Genomic DNA, 15,882 nt, shown 5'->3' with positions numbered 1-15,882 from the left:
GGAACAGCCTCTAAGTTGGCTCATAGTTTGTACAGAGAGATCCCATAAAACTATGGAAGCATAGGTATTCCCCTGTACTAAGCACAATTCAACAGGAACGGCCCCCTAAGTTTGCTTATAGTCTGTACAGAGAGATACCATAAAACTATGGCAGTGTAGGTATTCTCCTGTACTAAGCACAATTCAGCAGGAACAGCCCCCTAAGTTAACTCATAGTCTGTATAGAGAGATACCACAAATCTATGGCAGCATAGGTATTACCCTGTTATTTACTCCATAGACCTGTTCCAGAGGTTGTACATCTAACCTGCAGAGTCAAATAATTCATAATGAAAGATGCAACAAATGCTATTTGTTTAGTTAACATACAACTTATTTATTCCTTATCTTGACCTTGGAAACTGCTGATATGACCTCCCCCCCCTTCTACATGGTAGGTGTCCCTGGTACAGTGGACTGAAAGTGTGGGACTGTCATTGGTTGGTCGAGATCAATCCTCTATGCAGCTGAGGACACCCAGTGGGCAAATACTGAATTTCACGATCCTGCAGATCTTTCCATTTACTTATGAAAGCAAACGCATGGGCATTATTGTGAGGGTAAGTCTTTCTGACCCTTTATTTAATACATGTGACTGACGGTGACACTACTTGTAAATAGATTCTGTGTTCACAAGTCTCAAGTAAAGGGCAAGGAGCGTTAACTGTAAAATACTGTGTATTAAGGCAGACCTGTGTCAGGGAAAGCCTCTAACTGTAAGGCAGGATAATATTATGGGAAGTAATTCCATGTATAGGAAGGCAAGCTAGTGCAATGCCAAGGCTTTAATGGTTGGATAATGTGTATATTAAAGGAACAGTAATGTTATTAAATGAAAGTGTTTTAAAAGAATGACAGTATAATGTATTGTTGCCCTGCAATGGTAAAACTGGTGTGTTTGCTTCAGAAAACCTATTATAGTTCATATAAACAAGCTGCTGTGTAGCCACGGCAGCAGCCATTCAAACACAGGATACACAATGGATCACAGATAAGTTCTGAAGAATCCAATTGTATACTTCAAGGCTTATCTGTTGTCTATTGAGTATCCTGTGCCTTTTCTCCCTTTTCAGCTTTGAATGGCTGCACAACAGTTTGTTTATATAAACTATTGTAGAGTTTCTGCCACAAACACACCAGTTGTGCGAGTGCAGAGCAATCAGTACTTTATATTTTTATTACTTTAAAGGGATACTGTCATGGGAAAACATGTTTTTTTCAGAATGCATCAGTTAATAGTGCTGCTCCAGCAGAATTCTGCACTGAAATCCATTTTTCAAAAGAGCAAACAGATTTTGTTATATTCAATTTTGAAATCTGACATGGGGCTAGACATATTTTCAATTTCCCAGCTGCCCCCAGTCATGTGACTTGTGCTCTGATAAACTTCAATCACTCTTTACTGCTGTACTGCAAGTTGGAGTGATACCACACTCCCCCCCTACTTCCCCCCCCCCAGCAGCCTAACAACAGAACAAAGGGAAGGTAATGGAATAACCACTCCCTAACACAAGAAAGCAGCTCTCTGGAAGATCTAAGAACAGTGCTTAATAGTAAAAGCCAAGTCCCACTGAGACTGATTCAGTTACATTAAGTAGGAGAAATATCAGCCTGCCAGAAAGTAGTTCCATCCTAAAGTGCAGGCATAAGTCACATGACTGGGGAAGCTGGGAAACTGACAAAATGTCTAGCCCCATGTCAGATTTCAAAATTGAATATTAAAAAATCTGTTTGCTCTTTTGAGAAATGGATTTCATTGCAGAATTCTGCTGGAGCAGCACTATTAACTGATGCGTTTTGCAAAAAAACATGTTTTTCCATGATAGTATCCCTTTAATACACTTTTTGGTATTATTGTTCTTTTAAGGCAAGATGGTGTCAGGGGTGGGACAGTATGTATAGTAAGATTAGCTAAAATTGGTGGAGAGCGCTACCCAAATAGCTTTGCTATGTGAACAAATTACACGTTTCCATGGTTTTAAAGTTATGGGTCTGTTTCACTTTTCTGTTCTTTAATTCTGATTCTTGAAACTAGGGATGCACCGAATCCAGGATTTGGCCAGGATTCTGATTCAGCAGATTCCTTCTGCCTGGTCGAACCGAATCCGAATCCTACTTTGCATATGCAAATTAATAGCGGGAGGAAAATTGCTTGATTTTTTTGTCACAAAATAAAGAAATAAAAAATGTTTTCCCATTCCCACCCCTAATTTGCATATGCAAATTAGGATTCGGATTTGGTTTTGTATTCAGACGAATCATTCGCGAAGGATTCGGGGGTTCGGCCGAATCCAAAATAGTTGATTCAGACGTTGTAGTTCAGCTCCAGGTATTTTTTAATAAGCTGGCTTCTGCCACATTGTGTCAGGAGTCAGAACCAGCAGCGCAGAGACTATAAGCAGATGCTACTTTCCATTGCAAACCGTCCCAGATAGTTGGAGTGACATTCTCTTTCATTAACTGGGTGTACTTCCCCTTTAAACACATTTCCTGGGTCCCTGTATTGCACTTATCTGCACACTTGTGGTTAACCATCTTCAGGGCGCTTGTGTGCAGCAGGACCATCTGCAACAGAACATGAGAAAGTTCTAACCTCGCCCTGAACCCGCGGGGAGGAAGTGAGTCAGGCAAAGAGACAGTTGATAGAAGTATTTATGTTGGACGCGGGAGCGTGCGGTTGCCAAGGCTAACATTATAACACGGGAAGCTGAAATTGCTCACTGTTTCCTGCGCTGGGGCCTTTCCAACACCTTTTATATTAACAACAAATGATTCGGTTGATTGCACTGAATCAATTCGTTAATTAAAGGGCAGAATAGCCCCACCTTTGTACGGCTGCTATTTTTAACCTTTTGTGGACCATGGATATCAGCAAAGTATCACAGAACTGTGGTCTCTGATCTACTTGATTTCCAAGGGTGAAAGGGGCTGTAGATGGGTGTTATGTAACTGATCATCCAACCAGTGATTAGATTTAAGGGGTTGTTCACCTTTAAAGGACAAGGAATGTTAAACTAAAGAAGTAGCTAGAAATATTGTACATTAATTTTTGTGCTTCTGTACCAGCCCCAGGCAACCACAGCCCTTTCTGTGTCTTCAAAGATGCCCCAGTAGCTCCCCATCTTCTTTTCTGCTGATTCACTGCACATGCTCTGTGCTGCTGTCACTTACTGAGCTTAGGGACCCACTCACAATATACAGTACACATAGAATAGAAATGTCACAATATAAGGCTGATTAGTAATTAATACAGATAATTACTACATGGCAGCACAGAAACCAGTGCAATTAGCATCAGAATTTAATAATCAGAAAACCTGTAGCATCAGCTTATATTACAGGGGAAGCTCATTTTCTGCTGGATAATTTGCGACGACCCCTAAGCTTAGCGTCTCAACAGCTGCTCAAAGCCCACCGAGCATGTGAGTGTCACAGACACTTTCCAAGATGGTGACCCCCTGTGACAAGTCCTGGATCATTGCTGCTATTGAGATGCTGAAACTTTAGGCTGGTGCAATAAGTTCACTATATAAAACATGGCATTTTGAGCCCTATTCATTTTTAGGGTTTAGTTCTCCTTTAAATTAACTTTTAGTATGACGTAGAGACTGATATTCTGAGACAATTTACAATTGGTTATCATTTTTTATTATTTGCGGGTTTTTATTTATTTAGTTTTTTATTTGGCAGCTCTTCAGTTTGCAAATTCAGTGATCTGGTTGCTAGGGTCCAAATTACCCTAGCAACTATGCACTGACTTGAATAAGATATAAACAAAAAATTGCATTAACCATAATCTTGTAGCCTTACAAAGCATTTGCTTGTTAGATGGGATCAGTGAATCCCATTTAAAAGCTGGAAAGAGTTCAAAAAAGGCAAATAATTCAAAAAATATTCAAAACAAAAATGAAGGCCAATTGAAAAGTTGCTTAGACTTGGCCATCTTATATATATTAAAAGTTATCTGAAAGGTGAACCACATCCTTAAGAGACAATGCCGAAGATTCAACTGCTTAGCAGCTGTTTCTGTAGCTCCATTCTACTGTGTAAGTGGATTCTTCCTATATCTTATCTCATTACCAGCTGATATGGGGGAATTAGGAGCTCCTCATTATAGCGTTATGGTATAAATGAACATATTCCATGTGCTCTGTTATTTTATCAGGAGGATTCTACAGGGGAGATTACTTTCTACATGAAAGGAGCCGATGTGGTGATGGCGGGCATTGTACAGTATAACGACTGGCTAGAGGAAGAGGTGAGTAACATGTTTGTACTGACTGTTGCAGCTCTGACATCTGAAATACTAAAATACTAGAGGCCCTTCTTATACTGCTCATCTTAAAGGACCAGTGGGATGGAAATTATCGTATTAGACCTGTGAGTACTGGTACTGGCAAGCCACATGTGTACTTACAGTCTCTGATTGGCTGTTTCTCATGCATGTTATCCTTGTGTATATCAAGGAGACACATTCTGTCTGTATCCTGGCCTTCAAATACAGGTATGGGACCTGTTATCCAGAGTGCTCGGGACCTGGGGTTTTCCCGATAACTGATCTTTCTGTAATTTGGATCTTCATACCTTAAGTCTATTAGAAAATCATGTAAACATGAAATACACCCAAAAGGCTGGTTTTGCTTCCCCGTAAGGACTAATTGTGTGGATCAAGTACAAGCTACTGCTTACAGAAAAAAAAGGAAAGAATTTGGATTATTTTGATAAAATGGATTCCATGGGAGATGACCTTTCTGTAATTTGGAGTTTCTGGATAATGGGTTTCCGAATAACAGATCCCATACCTGTACCAGTAAGTTCCGTGCATAGAAGAGCCCGAGCAGAGCATGTAATAGACTTTTAGATATAGGGTCTCTTTGAAAAATTGGCAACGCACTCAACAGTTCACTAGAAATCGGTGCGTATGGGCTTCAAGTTGAACAAGGGGATCGTGGGTGATTTGACCGCAAGTGTGGATCTTCATTGGGGCTCAGGGGAAAAAGGATTAAGATCTGGCCACCAACAGACCAACCGATATGGACAAGGGATCATTGTATGTCCATCTTTAGGGCAGTGACCAATGCTGGTGAATGAGTGAAACTTGACCTTGAAGGTTAGAACCTTGGGAACGAGAGGGGGGACGAGGCAAGTCTAGTGGGACAAGAAGCAGGTCAGCACCCACTGGAACCTTTCAGGTGCATTAGCCAGAAAGGAATAAGCTGTTGTTTTCATCAAACACCCACCTTCAAATTAACCACCCCTCGCCCTTTTTTGGGTTCCAGTGTGGGAATATGGCTCGAGAAGGTTTAAGGGTTCTCGTCGTGGCCAAAAAGTCATTGACTGAGGAGCAATATCAAGATTTTGAGGTGAGTTTCCAAAAGTTTTGTTTTTTTCCACCAAATAATAGTATTTATTTAAAAGTCAAGTAATTTCAACAGAATTGTCGATTGGTTATAGAGCAAATAGTCCTAACATTTTATATTTTATATACCATCGAAGTTTTAATTGCAAAATGAATTCTGGTTATTGAGGTTGAGCCACAGAAGTCTGCCTGTGCAGTCTTTAAAAAGGAGCCCGCAGGCAAACATCAAGTATAAATTCAAGTCCTATGAACCTTATTTCACCTTTTTTAAGGAAGGTTAAAAATAAGGGTCCTAAATATGGGGGACTGTGTCTGGTCATCAGACAGACAGGTAATAAGTTGTATTGTATTGTAAGGTTACAACAGTATTTCTATTCAGCAGCAGATGTCCTTGGAACATGTAATGTACACATTGGAGATATTTCTTATAAATACCAATCAGTTCCAGTTTGGCCAGTACTCCCATTGGGGATCGCAGGCCTTAGAGTTAAACTAGACCACAGGAACCTATGAGTGGTTTAGAATATTGAGTTCCGAACCTTTTGTGAAGACAGTAGCAATAGAAGTTGGAGAACAGCTGATTAATCTTTGCCCTAACTTTTCCCAGGCCCGGTATGTTCAGGCAAAGTTGAGTGTCCATGACCGTTCTCTCAAAGTTGCAACAGTGATAGAGAGCTTGGAGATGGAGATGGAGCTACTGTGTCTAACCGGAGTGGAAGACCAATTGCAAGCGGACGTGCGGCCAACCCTTGAGATACTGAGGAATGCCGGCATGAAGGTACGATGATCTGTTATATTGCAAAGTGTAACAGTATCATCTCATACGCCTCAGCGGTAATCTTCAACTTGTGGTGCCACAGCTGTTTCTGAACTAGAACACTGACATACCAAAGCCAGCCAATGATCATGGGTTGGGGTGATGACCATGTCACGTCGCATTTAATTGTATTATTAAGACAAAGCCGAAATTTCTGGAAAGTTGTGTTACGTGCCAATAGGATTGTGTTGAACTGTAAAAATGTATACTTTGGTTTGTGACATGACCTGGCCTGAACACTTCCAAAAAACTAGGCTTTATATGCATTCTTCACTTCCTTCCTTGATTTCTATGCTCTCTTTGCTCCTTTCTTTGCTGGCTCCTTCCCTCAGTTTGTCTTCTTCTCCTCCACCGCACTTCTTCACTGATCTTTATGCCAAATTCCCCTCCTACCTACTACTAACCTAATATTTCATTGCCTGTTCCCCTGCCTCTTCTACTCCACTGATCACTGATGTCCCACCCATCTGCTCCATCCTTGATCTACACACCTTTTTCCCTACCCCTTCACTGACCTGTAGCCTTTCTTCCTGCTCCTTCAAAAATCTCTGTCCCTTCACCTCCATTTCTTCCTGCCCTCTCTCCTCTTTTCACTCTTTCTTTGATATCCATGCCCTTTTCCCTTTTTGGCGCTTCTTCCATGGTCTACATGTCTACTTCCCCAAGCTCTTTCACTGATCTCCATGTTGTCTTTCTCTTCCTCCTCTTCCATCCCTGGTCTATATGCCCATGTCCCCTACCCACTTTTCCTTCACTGATCTCCCTGTCTTTTTTTTTTTTTTTTTTTGCTCCTTGTCCATTTTCTGTGTTTTTTTCTCCTATAACTCCTTCTCTGCTCTCCACGCCCTCTTCTCCCCTCTTCCTGATCCTTCCCTGATATTCCTTCCATCCTCATTTCCTCCTTGTAAATCTCTGCACCAGCTCAGCTTCAACAGTTCAGTGTTGCTTTGCGGCAAAGCTTTCACCATGTGTGTTAGTGCTGTTTCACAAGGGTGCTTGTGTTTTGTCTCTAATCAGGTCTGGATGTTAACTGGAGACAAACTAGAGACCGCTACTTGTACGGCAAAGAATGCACATCTGGTGACAAGGAACCAGGATATTCATATTTTCCGACCTGTGAGTAATTGTCTGAGATATATTCTATAGAAAAACTTACATGGTCATATGAAATCCATACTGCCCAAACTATCTAAGCAGTTTAGACTGCAGCTAAAAATACCAATATTCCACAATACAACAAAATAATATACTGGTTGTGTATTTTTATTGTTGTTTTCTACTGTTAAAACATATACTTTTTTTTTTTAAACAGGTAACAAATCGGGGAGAAGCCCATCTGGAACTAAATGCATTTCGGAGAAAGCACGACTGCGCCTTAGTTATATCTGGAGATTCCTTAGAGGTATTTAGAGGCCAGAGATATTGATAGAATATAAAGGGAACCACAAGATCTTTGCAGGGGTGGGGCTAGTATATACGTCTCCATGATGTCACTATGGATCTTTTAAAATAGGCTCCACCTGTGAGGACTCGTGTATAATCTATGGCTTCTCTACTAATAAGGATTTTTTCATTTATGCACTCTGGCCCTAGGGACCTTTAACAGATCATCTTTATCAGTGTTTGGGGGACCAGTAATTCAGACTCTACCATGAAAAATATTTATTTATGATTGTGAGTTGGCATATAAAACCTTCTGCAAATCAGAGTTTATGCCTTGTAACATGATCTTTGTTACCTGTTACTTTAGGTGTGTCTAAAGTATTACGAGTACGAGTTTATGGAGCTTGCGTGTCAGTGTCCCGCCGTTGTGTGCTGTCGCTGCGCCCCCACCCAAAAGGCTCAAATTGTTCGGCTGTTACAGGAAAGGACAGGAAAACTCACATGTGCTGTTGGTAAGAAAGGCAACTGCCAATCCCAATGGCTGTTTCATGGATAGGAAAGACCTCATTCTTGGTAGACTGAAATTAGGAAAACTGTTTTTAGTGAATGATCACAATTAGGCCTCTCCTATACAGTATAAGCGTAATGACCCCCAGCAGCACAAGTGAAAATAGAAAGTAATTACTAAGGGCCTATTCTGTCTGAATTGCAGGAGATGGAGGTAATGACGTGAGCATGATCCAAGAGGCCGACTGTGGAGTTGGAGTTGAAGGAAAGGTGAGAATTTAAAATTTTTTGCCAAACTAAAGATTTTTGGATTATAGTATGTATGAAGGAAGCAATGGGAGCTCTCAGAATATTCACCCTCTCAACAGAATATGTTTACTTTGGGTTTCAGGAAGGGAAGCAGGCATCTCTAGCTGCCGACTTCTCTGTCACGCAGTTTAAGCATTTGGGCAGGCTGCTCATGGTGCACGGACGCAACAGCTACAAGAGATCAGCAGCACTGAGCCAGTTTGTCATTCACAGGAGCCTGTGCATCAGCACCATGCAGGTATGGCAGCTACCTCCCATATGTGTAAATACAAAAATACAGAGAAGGAATGTTCTGGGCACACAATAAGTTATACCCTCATACTGTACTGTCTAAGGGAAACAATATGGCACCTCCTTCCCATATGTATAAATACAAATATACAGAGAAGGAATGTTCTGGGCACACAATAAGTTATACCCTCATACTGTACTGTCTAATGGAATCCAATATGGCACCTCCTTCCCATATGTGTAAATACAAATATACAGAGAAGGAATGTTCTGGGCACACAATAAGCTATACCCTCATACTGTACTGTCTAATGGAATCAATATGGCACCTCCTTCCCATATGTATAAATACAAATATACAGAGAAGGAATGTTCTGGGCACACAATAAGCTATACCCTCATACTGTACTGTCTAATGGAATCCAATATGGCACCTCCTTCCCATATGTGTAAATACAAATATACAGAGAAGGAATGTTCTGGGCACACAATAAGCTATACCCTCATACTGTACTGTCTAATGGAATCAATATGGCACCTCCTTCCCATATGTATAAATACAAATATACAGAGAAGGAATGTTCTGGGCACACAATAAGCTATACCCTCATACTGTACTGTCTAATGGAATCCAATATGGCACCTCCTTCCCATATGTGTAAATACAAATATACAGAGAAGGAATGTTCTGGGCACACAATAAGCTATACCCTCATACTGTACTGTCTAAGGGAACAATATGGCACCTCCTTCCCATATGTAAAAATACAAATATACAGAGAAGGAATGTTCTGGGCACACAATAAGCTATACCCTCATACTGTACTGTCTAAGGGAATCAATATGGCACCTCCTTCCCATATGTATAAATACAAATATACAGAGAAGGAATGTTCTGGGCACACAATAAGCTATACCCTCATACTGTACTGTCTAAGGGAAACAATATGGCACCTCCTTCCCATATGTATAAATGCAAATATACAGAGAAGGAATGTTCTGGGCACACAATAAGCTATACCCTCATACTGTACTGTCTAAGGGAAACAATATGGCACCTCCTTCCCTTATGTATCAATACAAATATACAAAGATTTGAATGTTCTGGGCACACATCAATCTGTCTCCTCTTACTGTTATGCGTAATGAAACCCAGTCATTCCCTGAGTCACAGTCTAGTGATTTAAGGGCCAACCTATGTGATTATCCTCCTTTTTTTTCTCTTGTGGGGACATTTAAGATCAAGAAAAAGAATAGAAATGAGGACATTTTGTGGGTGTAAGCACTTTGCAAATATTCTCCAAATGGCCAAGTTTGTAAACAGAAGGAAACGGCACAATTGAAGTGGTGACAGAAGCTTTATGCGGTGACTCATAGAGTTTAATAGAAGGAAATAACTTTCTTCTTCAAACAATGCCGTACGAGCTAAACAAACCCACCGGTGCTGCACATTCAAAATATGCTCCATGTAGAGCTGTTTTTTTGTTTTTTTAAAAAGGCTTTGTTTTAAATTTAGTAGAATTGGGTATTCTTTATATCTAGGCCTTAGAAATTAACATTTCTTGAGCCTTAATATTATTACTATTTGCCAGTAAAATAAAACCAAATTCTAAATCTGGCAAATAGATATACTGCTCTTTGACCCACATAGAGATTATTAAGTGCCAGTAGAGGGCAATGTAGTTCTATCAGTGATGTCCTTTATGGCGTAAGATCTTTTTTCCTTCCTAGTGTTAAATAGTAGGATTCATAACTGACTAAAAGCCTTGTTTTGAGTTACAGAAACTCATGATAGTCAGGCAGATAAAAATACTTTATTTTATACTTCTTAAATTCTAGGTCTGACTTAAATGATAGATAATTTAAAAATTAAAAAGTACCAAATGCAATAGTGCTAAGGTTTACAGATATTAAATAGGTGAATTCTCCCTTTAAAGCGGTGGTTCACCGTTAAATTTACTTTCTGTATGTTATAGAATGGCCAGTTCTAAGCAACTTTTCAATTGGTCCTTATTATTTGTTTTTTTTTAAGTATAAAATAAGGATCACCGACCCCATCTAAAAGCAAATGATTTGTAAAGCTACAACTGTATTGTTGATGCTACTTTTTAATATTCCTATTTCTACTCTCCTATTCATATTTCAAACCAGTGCATGGTTGCTAGGCTAATTTGGGCCCTAGCAACCTGACTGCTGAAATTGCAAACTGGAGAGCTGCTGAATAAAAAGCTAACTCAAAAATATCTCAAAAACCATAAATAACAAAAAAAGAAAACTAATTACAAATTGTTTCAGAATATCATTCCCTACATCATACTAACAGTTAACTCAAAGGTGAAGCACCCCTTTAAGCAGGGTCACTTTAAACATGTAGCCAAACATATTAGGGTCTCTATTCCGTTATATAACTGCTGCCCCATACATCATCTTTACACTTAGAAATTTCATCCTTTGTGTAATTGTTCTACTCTGCTTTGAATGTCTTGTTTGAAAAGCCGAATGCGAAATTTTCCAGCCCATGAATTATGACATATTATTCAACGCAGGATATCCAGAATTACTGGTACTATACAATACTTTACACTTCCATCTTATATTTCCTCTCTGGAGGGTAAACAGTAACCCCGGGTCATTGTTGTACTACGCCAGGCCCCGTCACCTCATTTAAACTCACTGCTGTCCTATATACAGCACAGGCAACCGTCTGCTTCTTTTCCTGCCTAAAGCTTATGCTCTGTCAGGATTTTTAGGACTGGAATAAGAGATCTCATGGTGGATAGAGGTTAATTAATTAAGAAAACTAATTTTGCCACTTCGATGCATGTGTCATTGGTTTCACCATAGGAAATAGTATTCACAAAATAAGAATTTATGTACAGTAGCTTAAAATTAAATGTATTATAAGGTACCTCAGGGTCCTACAACCTGTATAACTCAGCCTGCAGCCTTGTGCCTTTATATGGTCACAGAACCCCTCAATTACTTCTAATATCCTTATCATTTACAGTAGGGGTACATTATTCCTTATAATAAATGAGTGATACTCAGAGTTCCCTGTATAACTCAGCCTGCAGCCTTGTGCCTTTATATGGCCACAGAACAACCCCTCAGTGACTTCTAATATCCTTATCATTTACAGTAGGGGGTACATTATCCCTTATAATACATGAGTGATACTCAGAGTTCTCTGTATAACTCAGCCTGCAGCCTTGTGCCTTTATATGGTCACAGAACCCCTCAGTGACTTCTAATATCCTTATTATTTACAGTAGGGGGTACATTATCCCTTATAATACATGAGTGATACTCAGAGTTCCCTGTATAACTCAGCCTGCAGCCTTGTGCCTTTATATGGTCACAGAACCCCTCAGTGACTTCTAATATCCTTATCATTTACAGTAGGGGGTACATTATCCCTTATAATACATGAGTGATACTCAGAGTTCCCTGTATAACTCAGCCTGCAGCCTTGTGCCTTTATATGGCCACAGAACAACCCCTCAGTGACTTCTAATATCCTTATCATTTACAGTAGGGGGTACATTATCCCTTATAATACATGAGTGATACTCAGAGTTCTCTGTATAACTCAGCCTGCAGCCTTGTGCCTTTATATGGCCACAGAACAACCCCTCAGTGACTTCTAATATCCTTATCATTTACAGTAGGGGGTACATTATCCCTTATAATACATGAGTGATACTCAGAGTTCTCTGTATAACTCAGCCTGCAGCCTTGTGCCTTTATATGGCCACAGAACAACCCCTCAGTGACTTCTAATATCCTTATCATTTACAGTAGGGGGTACATTATCCCTTATAATACATGAGTGATACTCAGAGTTCTCTGTATAACTCAGCCTGCAGCCTTGTGCCTTTATATGGTCACAGAACCCCTCAGTGACTTCTAATATCCTTATCATTTACAGTAGGGGGTACATTATCTCTTATAATACATGAGTGATACTCAGAGTTCCCTGTATAACTCAGCCTGCAGCCTTGTGCCTTTATATGGTCACAGAACCCCTCAGTTACTTCTAATATCTTTATCATTTACAATAGGGGGTACATTATCCCTTTATAATACACAAAAGCCATGAATATCCTGTAAATTATATTCTTATAAACGGTGAGTTCTGATGTCATCAGTTATAAACGGTGAGTTCTGATGTCATTTCTGTCACATGACTCATTGAAATTTGTGTATTATAATAATGGTCATGAAACTCCTCGGTAACTTATAATATCCCTATATTTTACAAAAGGGGGTACTTTATTCACTATATAATACATGAGTGATGAAATAATGGTTCATGTGTTATTTTTCTCAGGCTGTCTTCTCGTCGGTATTTTACTTTGCCTCCGTTCCATTGTACCAAGGATTCCTTATTATTGGGTGAGTATTTTAATTTTCTGTCGGTTCCTTTGTGTGTACTGTGAGTTCCAGTATGATTCCATTTGCCAGTGGTATTGATTCTGCTTCCAGTTCCTCATAGAAGAATCTCTTCTACACCAATATTAGCAGGGGTGGGTCACCTTTGAGTTAACTTCTAGTACATGGGTGATATTCCAAGGCAATTTGCAATTGATTTAAATTTTTTATTATCTGTGGTTATTGAGTTATTTAGCTTCAGTTTGCTATTTCAGCAATCTCGTTGCTAGAGTCTAAAGTACCCTAGCAACCCTGCATTGATTTGCATAAGAGACTGGCATATGAATAGGAGAGGCCTGAATAGAAAGATGAGGAATAAAAAGTAGCAATAACAATATAATTGTAGGCTTACAGAGCATTTGTTTTTTAGATGGGGTCAGAGACCCCCATATGGAAGCTGGAAAGTGTTAGAAGCGAAGGCAGATCATTTACTAACTATAAAATATAAATAACGAAGGCCAATTGGAAAGTTGCTTCGTATTTATAAGATACTGAAAGTTAAATTAAAGATGAACGACCCCTTAAATGTGATTCTCATTGAATGCAATAGGAAGGAAGACAGGGTACAGTTTAGGGGGGGTTAACAATGTATTTTTAGGCTTTAAGAAATAGCAGTAGTTGTCCCATGTACCATAAAGGAGAAGGAAGAAGTCTTCTTACACTTGGGGTGCCAAATGTTAGGCACCTCCAAGTGATTGTATTGACTTACCTGAAACCCCGGGCTGGTGCTCCTATCAGCAGAAAACTGCACCGGCCCGGGGTTATACCAGTGAGCACCACGGAGTGATCCACTTCCATCTTCCTCTTTATTCCCCAAGTGCACGAGGAATTTCCTTCTCCTTTAAGCCTATAAGCCAAGAAACAAAATGGTGTGAATGGAGCAGGTGCAGCCTGCAGATTACGGGCAGGCAGTTGGTCCTTATTCTCACAGTCAGGGCACTGACCTGGAAATCAGCCTAAAGGAGGGGTGTGTGTAGGGATGCTGGGTTTTCATTTGGAGGGGTTGAACTTGATGGACTTTGTCTTTTTTCAACCCAATTTAACTATGTAACTATGTAACTATGTAAAGGCCAACTGTTACTTTCGTTACTTCTCTTTGTAGGATCCTTAAAGGGCAAAGATAACATTGGCCTTTTTTTCCGGCTTCAAAGACTTTGTGAGAAGTTTGTGGAAACCTAAGTGCAAAGAATTCCCATATCCCCATTCTGCTATTTTCATTTGTTTTACAGGGAAGCATTAAGGAAGCAGTGAGAAGATTAATTACATACTATTTTCATATTCCTTTATTCCACCCTTCCTCGCCGACCCTTTATGTTAGCTTGGTTCAGAGTAAGGCCACCCAACTTAATGCGGTCACAGCGCAGTTCTGTAAATCTGTGGCCTCCTGGGGGCCTTGTGTGATGCAAAACGGATGGAGAATTGGTGCGTGGCCAACAACTCCTCTGTCTGAGTTAGGCATGATTCCTGCACTGTGGGAACTGACTCAAGAAGAACTAGTCTATTGCCTGAAATTGGGACTATTATTTCTTTTCAATGTGTTAGACATGGTCGCCAGGAATGACTTGGTGTCCTGTGAGTTCAGATCTATCTACCTACCATGATTCTGTTGGTAGTCTAGAACTAGACCTAGAACTTGACTGTAGAGAGTAGCTTCTCAATCTTGCACTTGACCACGTTGGTTCTTGACAGAGTAGCTAAGTTAATTTAGGTTCTGTTGCTGTGGACGCACACAAAAGGGAGAATGAAAGAGGTGGTTCACCTTTCTGTAATTAAGTATGTTATAGAATGGCCAATTCTAAGCAAAATTTCAACTGGTCTTCATTATTTATTTATTTTTATAGTTTTTTAAAAATTTTAAAAATTTAAAATTTAAAAAAAAAAAAGTTAATTATTTGCCTTTTTCTTCTGACTCTTTCCAGCTTACAAATGGGTGTCACTGACCCCATCTAAGAAACAAATGCTCTTTAAGGCTACCAATGTATTATTATTTTTTATTACTCCTCTTTCTATTCAGGTCTCTTCAATTCATAATCCACTCTCTATTCAAGCCAATGCTTTGTTGCTCGGGTAATTTGGACCCTAGCAACCAGATGGCTGAAATTGCAAACTGAAGAGCTGCTGAATAAAAAGCTAAATAATTCAAAAACCGCAAATAATGAAAAAAAAATAAAACCAACTGCAGATTGTCTCAGAATATCACTCTCTACATCATACTTAAAATTTAACTCAAAGATGAACAACTCCCTTTAAGGTGGATACCTTGGCTTATTTTGTCCAAAAAGTGGTTAAAGTTGGGGCTGAAATCCAACATGACTTGATACCAATCTTATGATTCATCCCTGAGTCAACATTCTGTTTTTAAAGTTTATAGCCATGACTATCCCCATTACTAGAAATAAAACCCAAAACGTAACCTTCAAGTTAACTTTTAGTATGATATAGCGAGTGATATTTGGAGACAATTTGCATTTTTTTTTATTTTTTATTATTTGTGTTTTTTTTTTTAGTTATTTCGCTTTTTATTCTGCAGCTCACCATCTTGTAATCTGGTTGCTATCCTCCAAATGACCCTAGCAACCATGGATTTATTTGAATAAAAGACTAGAATAGGAATAGGAGAAAGTCTGAATAGAACCATGAATAATAAAAAGTAGCAATAACAATACATGTTTAGCTGTACAGAGCATTTTTTTTTTGTTTTATGGGGTCAGTGACCCCCATTTGGAAGCTGGAAAGAGTCAGAAGAAGTGTCACGGCCAGCACCCAATACCAGAACAAGTGCCAAGCACCCTGGTCTCGGCTCGGC

At 39.6% G+C, this 15,882-nt stretch overlaps 1 protein-coding gene across 1 annotated transcript in view; it reads left to right on the top strand.

The window, feature by feature from the left end:
* The window catches only part of LOC108700899 (probable phospholipid-transporting ATPase IIA), a 52,398-nt gene that overhangs the window by 29,406 nt on the left and 7,110 nt on the right, over positions 1–15,882 (top strand). Inside the window, exons 15-24 of the mRNA XM_018234937.2 lie at positions 438–599; positions 4,205–4,297; positions 5,319–5,402; positions 6,006–6,176; positions 7,233–7,331; positions 7,528–7,617; positions 7,966–8,110; positions 8,311–8,375; positions 8,497–8,652; positions 12,976–13,040. Coding sequence (XP_018090426.1) covers positions 438–599; positions 4,205–4,297; positions 5,319–5,402; positions 6,006–6,176; positions 7,233–7,331; positions 7,528–7,617; positions 7,966–8,110; positions 8,311–8,375; positions 8,497–8,652; positions 12,976–13,040 — 1,130 coding nt within the window. The remainder of the gene's footprint in view (positions 1–437; positions 600–4,204; positions 4,298–5,318; positions 5,403–6,005; positions 6,177–7,232; positions 7,332–7,527; positions 7,618–7,965; positions 8,111–8,310; positions 8,376–8,496; positions 8,653–12,975; positions 13,041–15,882) is intronic.

Source organism: Xenopus laevis, chromosome 9_10L (assembly GCF_017654675.1).
Source record: "Xenopus laevis strain J_2021 chromosome 9_10L, Xenopus_laevis_v10.1, whole genome shotgun sequence".
Taxonomy (NCBI): Eukaryota; Metazoa; Chordata; class Amphibia; order Anura; family Pipidae; genus Xenopus; species Xenopus laevis.
Note: the sequence above shows the minus strand (reverse complement) of the source record. Positions and strands in the feature narration are given on the sequence as shown.